The sequence below is a fragment of the Schistocerca gregaria genome, chromosome 8, assembly GCF_023897955.1.
Source record: "Schistocerca gregaria isolate iqSchGreg1 chromosome 8, iqSchGreg1.2, whole genome shotgun sequence".
NCBI classification, from domain to species: domain Eukaryota; kingdom Metazoa; phylum Arthropoda; class Insecta; order Orthoptera; family Acrididae; genus Schistocerca; species Schistocerca gregaria.
Window position 1 is genome coordinate 290,730,877 of NC_064927.1, and position 14,532 is coordinate 290,745,408.

Genomic DNA, 14,532 nt, shown 5'->3' on the forward strand with positions numbered 1-14,532 from the left:
ATTGCAGAAAATGAAGAAGGTGTACACGTATATGCATACGCTGACGACATAGCTGCAGGTTCGACAGATATACGGAAGCTGCAGAAAATCATTGAGAAAGTAGGCAAATGGTGCAGTGAACGCAAAATACACATAAACATAACAAATACAGAAAAAGAGGTGAAACACCCAAGAAGAAATCAACATCAGAGGTCTAAAAATAAAAATATCATCAGAATTTAAATACCTAGGGGTGACATTGCAAACCAACAGCCATATGCTTCACAAAACATACAACAGAATGTGCAGCCCAAGCAATGATAGCAATACATGAAAAACATCCGCCTACTCAGTCTAGAAATGACCATGAAATTACTCAACGCAAAAATCTTGCCAATCCTGGCCTATGTGATGGAGGTTATACGGGACCAGTTGACAGAAAAAAATCTAGAAACATTAGAAAAGGTTAAATTGACTTATCTAAAAAGAGCACTAGGTCTCTCAAAGACAATAAGATCTAGACTAGTGTACCTGCTAACAAGAGAGACATTCCTAATTGACAACATCAAATTTTGATATATGTTGCCACACACCAGAGCTTCCAGAAATCAACTGAAGATCATGGAGGACAAACGAGAAAAAGTATGGCCGGAGTTCTATGGCACCGAAGCAATGACAAACCGCTCATGGACAGCATCGAACTTCAACCTGCAAAACGTTGTAACTAGATTTTCTATTCACAGCTTTCATCATCTAATTTGCAAAAACAAAACTTTTCACGACCCAACCACAACCTGTGTATATGAACTGTGTAATGAAGCCTGTGAATGATACCACATAGAACTGTGCAGTAAAAGAGTGAAATCAATAAATGAATATGCAAAAATATAAAATGTAAATATAAATGTAAAATGTTAAGCAAAGTAACTATAATTGCCTATTTGGCTGCAATTTTATTAAATATAAAAAATTATGAACTGTTCCACTGGGTACATGAGTATCCAGTGTATTGTCAACTATTCTTTTGAACTTGAGCCATAGTACTTCTACATGCTCCTGCCTTTTGCTGAAAATTTAGAGTTCCTCATTGAGATGTGTCACTACTGCATTTTTATCTAGTTTACCGAACATATATATCTTCCTACTTGTTATGACTGTCCTTTGGACTTTGGTAATCATTGTTGCCACAAACATTCACCATCACTGACATCAGTTTCGACTCTGACACCCTCAAAGAGATCAAGTCTATTCGTTTCCATTATGTCCAATACATTTCCATTGTCAGAGGGGTTCCAAACTAGCTGTTCTAGATAGTTTTCAGAGAAGGCATGATTCTTAGGATGTTTTGCACATTAAAAAAACTAAAATTTTTCCAGTTAATTGTTGAATGATTAAAGTCTCCACCAAAGATTACTGTATGATCGGGGGAAATTATGTACAAGCAAACTCAGGCTTTCTCTGAAGCTTTCAGTTATATTATGAGATGAATTTGTGAGCTATGACATGTCTAAAATCAGCCAATATTCTCAATGCATCACATAAAGATGTGACATCACATGGCTATTTATCACTTTCTGATTTATCTCATAATACAGGGTGATTGTAATTAAAGTTAAACTTTCAAACCACTGTAGAAATAACACCACTGGTCAGAATGATATCAAATTGTGATGGAATATTATAGGAGAAGAGGGAAACGTATGAGAGGAAGAAAAATAAATGGTTACAAACTGTAGCAATAGATGGCGCTGTAAACATCATAATTTAATAGTGGTCGACTATAAATGACAAATGAATCATATAACAATGCCTAAGTTGTATGTTTGAAGTTAAACAAATTGTATTACTCAGTGTGCATGGGTGTACAGGTGTGATACTGTTAGTTATGTAAGCCCATCCACCACGGCAAAGTCATATCGCATCAGATGGGAAAAATCGGTTCTTAATTGTCCCAAGGTCCAAAAACCACATAAAAAGCACCAATCAAAATCAAATTGGATTATTAATTTCCATGTGACTGGCGTAAAACATGTTCAATATGTTGTCCACCATTTTCTGCAATAAGCTGAAATTGAAAAACAGCATGTTCCACAACTGATTGAAGTGTTTACGGGGTCACATCCAGAAAGTGTTGCACAATGTGTGCCTTCAATGCAGATAATTTTGCAGTCAGAACACTGAACACATCTTTCAGATAGCCCCACAGCCAGAAGTCACACAGATTGAGACCAGGTGATTGGGATGGCCAGGCTGTAGGGAAATGCCACTTCAGTAGTTGCTTAACTGGATTTGCAATGTGCGGAGGTGCACCATCTTGCATAAAAATGATCCCATCCACACATATACGCTGTTAGAGAGCTGAAATAATGTGGTTGTGCGAAAGACATCCTTAGCACTTACTAGTGATGGTAAAGGTAACAGGACTGGAAGCACATGTTTCTTTGAAAAAATATGGCTCTATGATAAATGATGCCATAAACCTGCACCACACAGTGACCTTTTCAGGATGAAGTGGTACTGGTTGATTTTATGTTGCCCATATTTGGCAATTCTGTGTATATCCAGTCACGTGGAAGTGGGCTGCATCTGTCCATAAAATCTTCCAAGGGCAATCATTGTCCACTTTCATGCAAGCAAGAAAGTCTAAAGGAAAGGTCTCTCCTGCTGGCAGGTCAACAGGAAGCAACTCGTGCACATGGGTAATTTGGAATGGAAAGAAAGAAGAATGTTTTGTAGGATTTTGTGCATGGTGCTCATAGGTATGTCCAATGTTCCACGAATTCTCCATGCACTATACATTTGCACACCACCACTCATCTCCTCCTGCATAGCTGAGGCCACTGCTTCCAATGACGTCGAATCAATTCATTTCCTCCCCCTACCAGGTTGCACACCAAAAGAATCCGTCTTTTCTAATCTCCAGATGATTTTCTTCATATCCACGGCAGTCATCGGACCAATGCCTTTTTTCAAACCCTCCAGCGTCCAGAACTTCTGCAGAGTGACATGTGCACAGTCATCATTCTTGTAATACAGCTTTACAAGCAGAGCGCGATCCTGGATTAAGAGAGTTATGGCAAACGTTGCAGAGGCGAAAGGAGTATAGGACATGTGCCTGGTGTATTTATACCAACTTCAATGGGTCGTGCACATGACAGGTGTTTTCATTTACGTATTCTGACACATACAACACCCTCTATTGATCAATTTTCACACTATTTTTTTTTCTTCTGCCATACGTTTTCCCCCTTCTCCATTGCAATTTGACATCATTGTGACCAACAGTGTTTTGAAAGTTTAACTTTAATTATAATCTCTCTGTACTTTGAATATTGGTTGTTTTGTTTGGAACATACAATTCTCAAACATGGTCCTCCATCATTAAACCTTGAGAACAATTTGTGATATGCTAAACTCAAAAGTATGTCTGATTAGTAAAACTACAACATTAAGTAGAATTATATTGAAAGAAAAACTATAATGGTTAATAATACTATAACAAGATCTTCTAAAACCACAAGTGACGAACGGGTACAATGTACTTCCTAGTATGGTATTAATTTCCGTAATGTACTTAACTGCCCATTGCAAATATGATTAAATAGGCATGATGCTTTTATAGACATAAAAAGTAACACACCTTCTATAGAAACATCAGTTACAACAAGTGCAGCAATTATCAAAAAAATTATAATACGTCCATTGTTTGGCCTCCATCTGAAGCAAGTATATATCATGTCTTTCACCATTCCGCACTGAAAGAGTTCCCCAAAACAGCAGAAATGTGGACAGCTTTGTGTGTTCCCAGCCTGTAAAATCACAGAGAAGGTATTTTTTTCAAATTTTCCATAATTTAATGTCTCACAAACAGAACAACAGGAAACAAGAAGACAACACTAGATGAATTTAGTGTCACACTTAAGAGCCACTGAAAATGAGAGTTAAAATAGTTATGTAACATGTTCAATAAATAAGTTGCTAATGGATACACATCTTAAACAAATAAAAGTATACATTTGAAAAATTACTTTCTGTCTCTTCATGGCCTCCTTATACATTAAATAATTTTTCTCTTCATTTCATATGCCCTTGAAACACACAGAGATCGTAACATGTTCAATAAATAAGTTGCTAATGGATACACATCTTAAACAAATAAAAGTATACACTTGAAAAATTACTTTCTGTCTCTTCATTGCCTCCTTGTACATTAAATCATTTGTCTCTCCATTTCATACGCCCTTGAAACACACAGAGATCTCCTCTTGTACAGTTTCACTGTCTTGCAATAACATGCATCCAAAATATTAGATGGATTTTGATTTTACTCATGATGGATACAAGATTGTTATTGTTAAACTCAATGTTAAAATGTAGGCTCAACCACCATTCGGTGAGATACATTCCAATATTAGTGGCGTTATCTCACTGGCACTTATTGGCAATCATTTCAGAAATTAACTGATTTATGAACTTCTTTTCGGAGCCACCTGTGGTGTAAGTCCTCACAGTTCACCAATACATCTAAGAGCTACAAGTTAACTGACTCTAGTCAAGACAACCATTTCTCACAATAGCTGAACGTCCACTGTGACAGAATTTCATCCATTAACTTTTTCAGGAGGAGCATTCTCTCCTCCTTACTTCCAGCTGATGACAAATAGCACTCCTACTACTCCATACTTTGATTTACCACAAAGGATATGATCTCAGCTAAACAGTATAGGAACCATGTGAAAGAGATGAGCAAAAATGTTGATAAATAAATAATTTTTTGCATTGTTAGGAAGTTGTTCTCATGAGAGATGTTGCATAATGGGAACATACAAATGGAAGTTGCTGTATTATTAGCAGTACAAGGAAAAGCATGGTCATTCATGATCAATATCTCTGTAGTGAAAGGGTCTGTCATTTCCAACAAACAATCTTAAAGAGTTTCCTGGTAATGTTAAAGTACACGATTGTATTAGAACATGTTCTCAAGGCTGGAATGCTCTAAGCTGGATGCCTTTTTTTTTAGTCTCATATGACTGAGCATCATTTTCATCATGGATGGTGTTTAATTCCACAGGATGTGCAAATGTAAGATATGGAGTTATTGGTATGTTTAACATCACTCATGTCCAGTGAGCACACATGCCATGGAAGCATTTTTGATGTAGCTAGCTACTCAAGTGAATTTCTTTAACAGGTGAAAATAAGGCTACCCAGTGATAATCATATCCTCTGCCTCTGTTATCTTACTCGTCTGTACCAGTAGACTCCAACTGCCTTGACTGTTTACTGTTGGCACTGTGACACAAATTATGAATGAGTAGTTTCCAGTACTCTCAGGAGTAATGGAATTTTATTTAATACTGGGCTAACTAAGCATGTACATAATGTACTAGAAGTGCTTGGACTTTATCAGGAACTATCTCATGTTAATTTCTGTTTTGGCCCATATAAAGTTCCACCAAGAGTTATTACAATTTGGTTTCACAGATTAACAGACAATTTAAATTTGTTGTTACAGAAGTTTATTTTTCTTCAGTAAATGCTGTTGGACCTTAGAGAGGGTTTCAACTCTGGCAATGAGATGGTTGTAGTTTTGATTTACCAAGTCCTGCTTTGGATGCTAAATTTCTTGAACTGTGGCAGTAGCAGCTATACAAGCATCAGGAACTCACACATTTAACTACACAATAGTTCAATGCGGATTCAGTCACAGGCACTTTCAGCCATCCCAGAACATCAGTCATTTAACAAGGCTCAAGAAGACTTGAGAAAAATATAAAAGATACCTTTCATTGCATGACCAGTTGTGTCCCGATCACCAAAAATGCCTTTTTTGCTATCTTCAAATCCACAGGTATATTACTTGGTTCATAATTAACTGCATTGTCTGGCCCATCTGTATTACTGTTGTCTGAATTATTCTCTTTATCAAATATTCTCTTTATCACCAGATTATATTGTCAACAGAATGCATGTGGTAGTGGCAAGGCTTGAATTGTTATCGCCTTGGAGTGTGGAGTATCAGAGGCTGAGATGAAAATTTAAAACCCCATGTGAGTGGAGTAAATTACACATGGATAGCTTATGTGATGTAGTCATTCATTTATCCCCTGATAAGGATGTCTGCATACAAACCTTCATACTGCCTGACCCCTCTCTGCCAGAAGTGCAGTAAATTGCAAGTTCATTTGTAGTACCGCAAACAGCTTATCGAACTTTCTCAGCAGACTTTGATATTTTACATGTCGTCCAGAGCTGTAATGGTACAGCACAGTGAGTTGCTGTTAAAGAGTCTCTGATGGTAAATAAATTCCATACAGCAGCAGTCACCTTGTCACATTCTCTGCAATCCCGGGCTACTACCAGGCATCAACTGGAGTGATATACTTTATTTCCAAGTTGCCCAGATTGTTTCTCCTTGCATCACAGGCACGAATGTACAAATTATGAGGAGGGGTGTCATAAGTGTTTGCACAGATGTGACATTGCAGAAGTATGCCACAGCATGGCAGCATCAACCCCAGACAGTTCAAATTAATAACATTTCAGGCAGTGATCAGGTGCTAGTATTGCATAAAATTTTCTTACATGCAGCAGAGCTAGACATTCCAGTGACTTTTTTGTTGAATACTGGTGCATCAGCTTCAATCATAAACCTGTGTATGTACTTTAGTAATGATGTTCCCTCGCTCAGTGAAGTGCAATCAAAGCTGTGGACATACAGCCACATTACTTAGGTTATGTGCAACTGATGCCCACTTACAATAAGGTGTTTGTGGCAGATCTTTCAATCAAGAACATTTGACTTTGATGCATATTTCGTCACTGAATTTGCATTACACCATGCATTGCACTCAACTGGTCATTGGTACCCTGTGTTGTCATTGATATACTTTGTACAAAATTTGCACCACAATTTTAAACATTTATGGTGAAAGCAATTGAATTTCAGGTCCACATTGTCTTAAGGCAAATCCGAGATTTTTTAAGGCTTGCCTGATTCTGTTGGCCATTAAAGGTAAGTTGAGACTGAACTAGATAGTCTAGAACAACAAGAAGTTCTCTCCCCATTTTCTATAGTCATTGGCTTTCACTGTTAATGGTGGCTAGGAGACCTTGAGGGCTCTCTATGTTACTGTGGACACTTTAAGGAAACTATTAATACTCATGTTGACTTTGATCTTATCCTTTGGCTCATCCGAATGAGCTTTCTTCTAAGATTTCATGAAGAATATTTTTGTCTTTTCAGAATCTGATCTAGTAGAGGTTTAGTGCCAGCTGCCTGTTGATGAGGACTTATGGAAGATTTCAATCTTGAACATATCATTCAGCCTGTATCAATACAGGGCTGTTCAAGAAGAAGGAACAGATTCCAAACATTTATTGCTTTCAAACTACAAAAGATAGAAACACAATTCCATCATTCCTGAAAAGAGAAAAGATCAAATTTTTATGCATTCAGTGTGAGCACCCTGTGTTACACAGCAAACATCAAAATGGTGGCTCATTTCCTGCCACAAATGAAGCAGCTGGTCTCTCATTATTGAGTTCATAGTTTCCACAATGTGATATCACAGACTTTCCAGACTGTCAGGCATAGAGGGGTTAAAAATGCAATCTTTTATGTAATCCCAAAGATGAACATCACAATGTGTGAGGTCTGGAGACCTGGGAGGCCACTGGTAATGAAGTTCTTCTTCTCATCCTCCTCTTCCAATCCAACGTCCTGGAATGATGTCATCCAGGTAACATCAGAATGCTTAGAGAAATGAGGTGGGGCACAATCTGGAATGAAGATGAAGTCATCTGAATCATCCTCAAGTTGAGGAAATAACCAGTTTGAAGCATGACTAGATAGGTTAGGCCTGTCACAGTTTCCTCCATGAAGAACACAACAGTGCCAATGTGGCTGTGATTGGAACATCTTCCTAGACTGTTCAAATTTTAAACTGTTGTCTATCCAGGAACATTGGAATTATGGTGCTACCTTTTATAATTTGGAAGATCTAAATGTTTGAAATCTGTTCCTTCTTTTTGAAAATCCCTTTATAACAGCTTGCCTTTTTGCGTGATTAGGTCCTCACTACATTCCTGTTACATAAATTGTCTCAACAATGTCTTGATCATTGGTCACACAACACAAGAACGTTTGCACAATCCACATCTTGTTTCTGTGGCCCTTGCACAGAGAAGCTTTATGTGCAACTTTTTCAAATGTGCCTTCTTTCAACTGTGGTCACTTATGTAGATTGTAGCCCGAGTGAAGAGGGCCTATCGAACACAAATGAACATGTAGAGGCTATTCCGAATGTGCTTGTGCCTAAATCTATTAAGGATCTTAAGTACTTATAGAAAAAGTGAAATACAATGTATGATTTATTCACCAGCCAGACTTCACAGCCCAATTGAAAAATTGTCTCAATAAAAATGGAGTATCTTTTCAATGGTCCAAAAAGCCCAATAGTGAAATACTACACGATTTATTCACCAGCTGGACTTTGCAGCCCAACTGACAAACTGTCTCAGTAAAAATGGTCCAAAGAGTGTCATTGTGATTTGCAGAAGTTGAAATTGGCCCTCCAATCAGCGCCTTACCTTATGGCTTGACAGGCCTCCTTGCCATTGATGTTGGCAACAGATGAATACCCACATGGTTTTGGCTCTCTCCCATGTTAATGGACAGTACACTTACTCTAGCTCATGACATTATTAACCAGATCATAAACGAAGTGTTGGCTATCATTTTTGGTATCCTCAAATTTGTCATTTTTAATAATATTTTGCTTTTTCTATAAATACTTCTTGTAGATCCTTAATGGATTTAGGCACAAGAACATTCTGAATAGCCTCTACATTTTTTTATTTTTTATTTTTGGTGTCACTCAGTTAACAACCTAAACAAGTGGCCACAGTTGAAAGAATTCATATCCAACCATAAACTTCTGTTGTCATTATTTGGCCCTAAGGCAAAATTGCCAGAGTTTGTGGAACATGGCCTTTATCAATTGGCTCTCAATTTCACAAATTTTCAATGTTCCATTCACTATAATCATTCTAATGGCATGTTCTTTCTTAGCTTCAAGCAGGCCGTGATCCAAAATTTGACCCCAAGGAGACAGCTTAATTTCAGTTAGATAAGTACTCTCCCAATTCTTACGACAGCCTGGAGGTGCAACCTGCTGCTCCAACAGGTCTTGGGTCTTGAAATATGTCCAGTCACATGGCCTAACAAGTTCTCAGATAACCACCTGGCACTCATCACCCCCTCTCCCCCTCCAAGAGCACCAGGTTTTGCAATGTGTGGTGCTGCTAGTGAAAGTGCTGTGTGGTGACACCATGTACTCAGTGATGTTATGTGCTTCAGTTCATGCATTGACCCCAGTGAGGGATTGCAAGAATGAAGCAACTGGAAAGCCACTGTTTCTACTGGCCTTATATGGGCAACAATGTTGTATGGGTTGTGCAACAGTATGCTGTCTGCCAGGCATATCAACTGGCCTTATCAAATTCATGCCGATTTCATGGGAAGTTTAATTGGATCCAAGTGGTTAACTGTTGTGAACTCCTTTCACTTCCCATATTTTAGCTGCCTCCACCAGACAACATGGCGGGAGCCTTCTAGTGGATATTTGCAATAGGAGGGGCGCTCTCCTGCAGGTGACCTACAATGGTTCCCAATTCACGTTGGCTCATTTGCACCCACAATGGAATTAAACATCTTACCCCATACCCTTTCCATCCAGCCTTAAACAGATGGGCAGAATGGTTTGTATACAATTTCAAAGTAATTATGTTTGAAAATGTAGCCTATGGCTAGTGTCCTTGACTAGTTATCAAAAAGTCCTGTGTCCCGGGTTTGCACCTCACCACTGCTTAAATTTTTAATAAAAAACCATCAGCAGTGGGAGCCAAAGATTTCCTGCATAAGAAGTCACTGTTGTTCTGCCAATGGCTCTGTCAAAGAGGGCAGAGGAGCGGACAGAGGTTCAGGGCAGTCCCTTACCCTTGGGGTGGAAAACTGCCCCTAAAAGGTGTAAGAATCAGAAATAATCAATGGCATGAGGATGCAGAAGGCAATGAAAACCACTGTGTTAGAGCCACATAATGTGCATCCACAGGACATGTGGCCTCTAATTGAAAAAGTATCTTGATGATCTCTCCACTGGCGAAAGGTTCCAGACTTGTCTCACATTCAGATCTCCTGGAGAGGCTGTCAAGGGGGAAATGACCATCAGGAAAAGACTGAATAACCAATGAAAGGGTGTCATTCTATGAATCAGAGCATGGAATGTTTTAGGCATGGTAGGGAAGCTAGAAAATCTGAAGAGGGAAATGCTAAGGCTCACTCTAGATATAGTGGGGGTCAGTGAAGTGAAGTAGAATGGAGACCAGGATGACTGATCAAACAAGTGTAGGGTAATATCAACAGCAGCAGCAAATGTTATAATGGGACTAGGACATGTTATGAATAGGAAGGTACAGTATATAGTGAGTTACTGTGAACATTTCAGTAATACAGTTGATGTTATCAGAATCGACAACAAATCAAAACCTACAACAATAGTTCAGGCATACATGCTGGCATCAGAGGGAGAGGATGAAGAGATAAGGAAAGTGTCTGAGGATTCTGAATGGATTATTCAGTATGTAAAGGGAGATGAAAATCTAATAGTCCTGGAGGACTGGATTGCAGTTGTAGGGGAAAGAATAGAAGAAAGGATTAATGTAGAACATAGGGAAGGCAGTAGAAATGAGAGAAAGACTAATTTCTGCAATAAATTTAAGCTAGTAATGGCAAATACTCTGGTTAAGAATAACAAGATGAGGAGGTACACATGGAAAAGCCAGGAGATATGAGGAGATTTCAGTTATATTACACTAGGGTTAGGCAGAGATTCCGAAATCAGATATTGGGTTGTAAGGAGTACCCATGAGCAAATATAAACTCAGATCACAATTTAGTAATGATGAAGAGTGGGCTGAAGTTTAAAGAGACAAGTCAGCAAGAATCAATGTGCAAAGGACTGGGATACATAAGTTTAAGGAATGAAGAGATATGCTGGAAGTTCTCTGAGTCTGTTGACACTGTGACAGTGAGTAGCTCAGCAGGCAGTTCCAGTTGAATATCTCCAAAAAGAACAATCACAAAAGTTGGTAACAGAAGAAATACTTCAGCTGCTTGATGAAGGAAAGAAGTACAAAAAAGTTTAGGAAAATTGAAGAATACAGAAATACAAGTCACTTAGGAAATAAATAAAAGTACCTGCATGGAAGCAAAGATAAAATGCCTGCATAAAAATGTGAAGAAATCAAAAAAGAAATGTTAGTTGAAAGGACTGACTCAGCATACAGAAAAGTTAAAACAACATATGGTGAAATTAAAAGCAAGGGCAGTAACATTAAGAGTGCAATGGGAATTCGACTGTTATATGCAGAAGAGAGAGTGGATAAGTGGAAATAGAGCACTGAAGTCCACTATGAAGGGGGGACTTGCCTGATGATTTGATAGAAGAAGAAACAGGAGTAAAACAGGAAGAGATAGCAGATACAGTATTAGAACCAGAACTTAAAAGAAATTTGGATGACTTAAAATCAAATAAGACAGAATGGGCATATAACATTCCAGCAGACTTTCTGAAGTCATTGGGAAAAGTGGCTACAAAAGGACTATTCACATTGATGTGTAGAATGTGTGGGACAGGTGACATACCATCAGACCTTTGGTGCATGATGCACATAATTCCAAAGACAGAAAGACCTGACAAGTGCAAGAATTATTACACAGTCAGCTTAACAGCTCATGCATCCAAGTTGCTGACAAGAATAATATACAGCAGATTGGGAAAAACAGAATCTGTTAGAGGAGCATCAGTTTGGCTTCAAAAAAGGTAAAGGCGCCAGAGAGGCAGTTCTGATACTGTGGCGGATAATTGGGGCAAGCCTGAAGAAAAAGGTTTCCATGGGTAATGGATTAATAACGGAACATAGGTAGCAAAGATCAAACAAGTGAGAAAGCCATAATGTTGGATTTATTATTACCTGCCACTTTCACAATTTGTTTGATATGAGCACCGAAGATGCCAACAAGATGCTGCATCCATAAAATCACATGATCAATAGTTGCTCTGAGTAACTAGTTCTTGTTTACTGGTCTTCAGATCAGGTAGGAGAGTGAATGTGTCCCTGATAAATGCATTCTTTTATATATTCCCATAGCCAAAAGTCACATGGATTCAAATCAGGTGATCTTGCAGGCCATGCATCTGGGCAACCTCTGGAAGTAACGTTTGTGGAAGGTTGCATTAAGCAGATCTTTTACTGGGTGATCCTCATGAGATGTTGCTCCATCTTGCATGAAAGCAGTAGTTTCCACACAGCTGTGCTCCTCCAAAGCAGGAATCACATGTTGCACAAGGAGGTCTCAATAACATGCAGACATTACAGAACATCTGACAGGCCTTCTGGGTATATTCTCTTCAAAGAACGAGGGACTGAGAATAAAGGTGCTTGTAATCCACACCACACAGACACAAATGGTGAGTGCAATGGCTGTTTGTGCACAAAATGTGGTTTAATAGTACCCCAGATGCAGCAGTTCTGTGTATTCATTACATCCTGTAGTGTAAAATGTGCCTCGTCTCTCCATAAAATATTGCCTAGCCACATGTCATCTTTGATCCATCCAGTTTCTAAACATTGTTGTGAATCATGTGGTTTCAGTTGCTACACTGTCTGGAACTTGTAGAAGTACCAGCATAAAATAGACTGCAAAGCTTTCCATAATGCACATCATCATGAAACTCCACTACATGGGTCATTGGATGCACGGTCATTTACAGCAACAGCAACCTTGTCAATAACTTCGAGTGGTATAGGATGCCGTCCTCTTCCAGATGCCCTACTAAGCTAGCAGAAGTTTTCAAATTTCATCATCATCACCTTCCATAAACCATTTAATATCACTGGGCATCTTCTCAGACCATTAAGTCAGCAGTACTCTCTTAATGCAGTATCGTAACTGTTGCTGTTCTCATAACACAGTTTCGCTAACAATGAATGATCTCTCTCTCTCTATAGCCATACTGTTTACTCACATTATGGCTGATCAAATGTCCATCAGGCGAACAGTAAACAGAGCCAGATTTGCACCTAGCTGTCACAACTGGAACTAATTTGTTTTCCAGCATAAACTGGTCCCAAAAAAATAGATCTCTATGAGTAGTTGCAGTTCAATTATAACTGGCCAGTACTGTCTGTGTGCAATATGGCAAATTGCATTCATCTTGAGGGACATAAGAAGTAAAGTATTACTTGAGGCAGAACTCCGAGTCTGTGTGTACTGTTTGATTTTATTGAGTTATATGTTACACTGATTAGTCACTTTGTGATCATAATAAGAGGTGAGATGTTGATTAGTCAATTGGTGATCACAAAACATGGTGTGTTTTCAAATACTCTCCATAATCCACAATGGGGATATTGACTGATCAGCCAGAACATTATCACTGACCTACTATCGATACGATAGCAGTGTTACCTGATGAGGAATGACTACTAGTCAGACACATGCATGGTGCACATAGTACCAGTGAGTGTGTGCCTGTGTGTAGACTGTGGAAGGCCTGTGATTTATCTGAGTTTGACCAAGAGCAGATTGTGATGGCCCACAAACTTGGCATGAGCATTTTGGAAAATGCTCGACTTGTTGGGTGTTCAAAGAGTGCTATGGTGAGTGTCTTTAACACAAGTCAAAGCCAAGGTGAAACCACATCCACATATCATGGGATTGGGCAGCCACACCTCATTACAGATGTTGGAGATCTTAGGCTGACAGACTGGTAAAACATGACATGTGGTGAACTGTGGCAAAGCTAACATCAGACTTTAATGTTGGGCAGAGTACAAGTGTGTCTGAACACACAGTGCACTGAACACTTGTATTGATGGGCCCCAACAGCAACGAACCAGGCATGCGTCTTCCAGGGGGACAGCTACCAACAAATGCACTATGGGATGGAAACAAGTTGGCAGCACCTCCATTATGCTTCGGGCAACATTCATGTGGCCCTCCATGGGTCCAGAGAACCTTGTGCAAGGAGCCATGCATGTGTCATTGTTAATATCATGACACTGACAACTATAACTGAAATGAGTGCATGACCATCTGCACTGGATACTGGCACAGTGGCAAATCATTGCAAGGTCTGATGAATCCTGATACCATCTTCATCATGGTGATGGGAGAGAGCGAATCCTATGTCTTCCAGGGGAATAGCTCCGGATATCTCTACTGTGGGACAGAGACAAACTGGCAGCCACTCCATTATGCTCTGGGGAACATTCACATGCACACCCATGGGTCCAGTGGAGCTCATACAAGGTACCATGATGGCCAAGGCATATCGTATATTGGTTGTAGATCACATACACCCCTTCACGATGATCATGTTTCCTGATGGCAGCAGCTTTTTTCAACAAGATAATGTGCTGTCTTACAAGGCCAGGTGTGTGATGGAGTGTTTTGAGGAACACAATGACAACTTCCAATTGATATGC

At 39.2% G+C, this 14,532-nt stretch overlaps 1 protein-coding gene across 3 annotated transcripts in view; it reads right to left on the reverse strand.

Moving 5' to 3' along the window:
- The window catches only part of LOC126284428 (proton-coupled folate transporter-like), a 156,416-nt gene that overhangs the window by 59,698 nt on the left and 82,186 nt on the right, over positions 1-14,532 (reverse strand). For all 3 annotated transcript variants that reach the window (XM_049983346.1, XM_049983347.1, XM_049983345.1), the window contains one exon: positions 3,620-3,788. In XM_049983346.1, the coding sequence (XP_049839303.1) occupies positions 3,620-3,788 (169 nt within the window). The remainder of the gene's footprint in view (positions 1-3,619; positions 3,789-14,532) is intronic.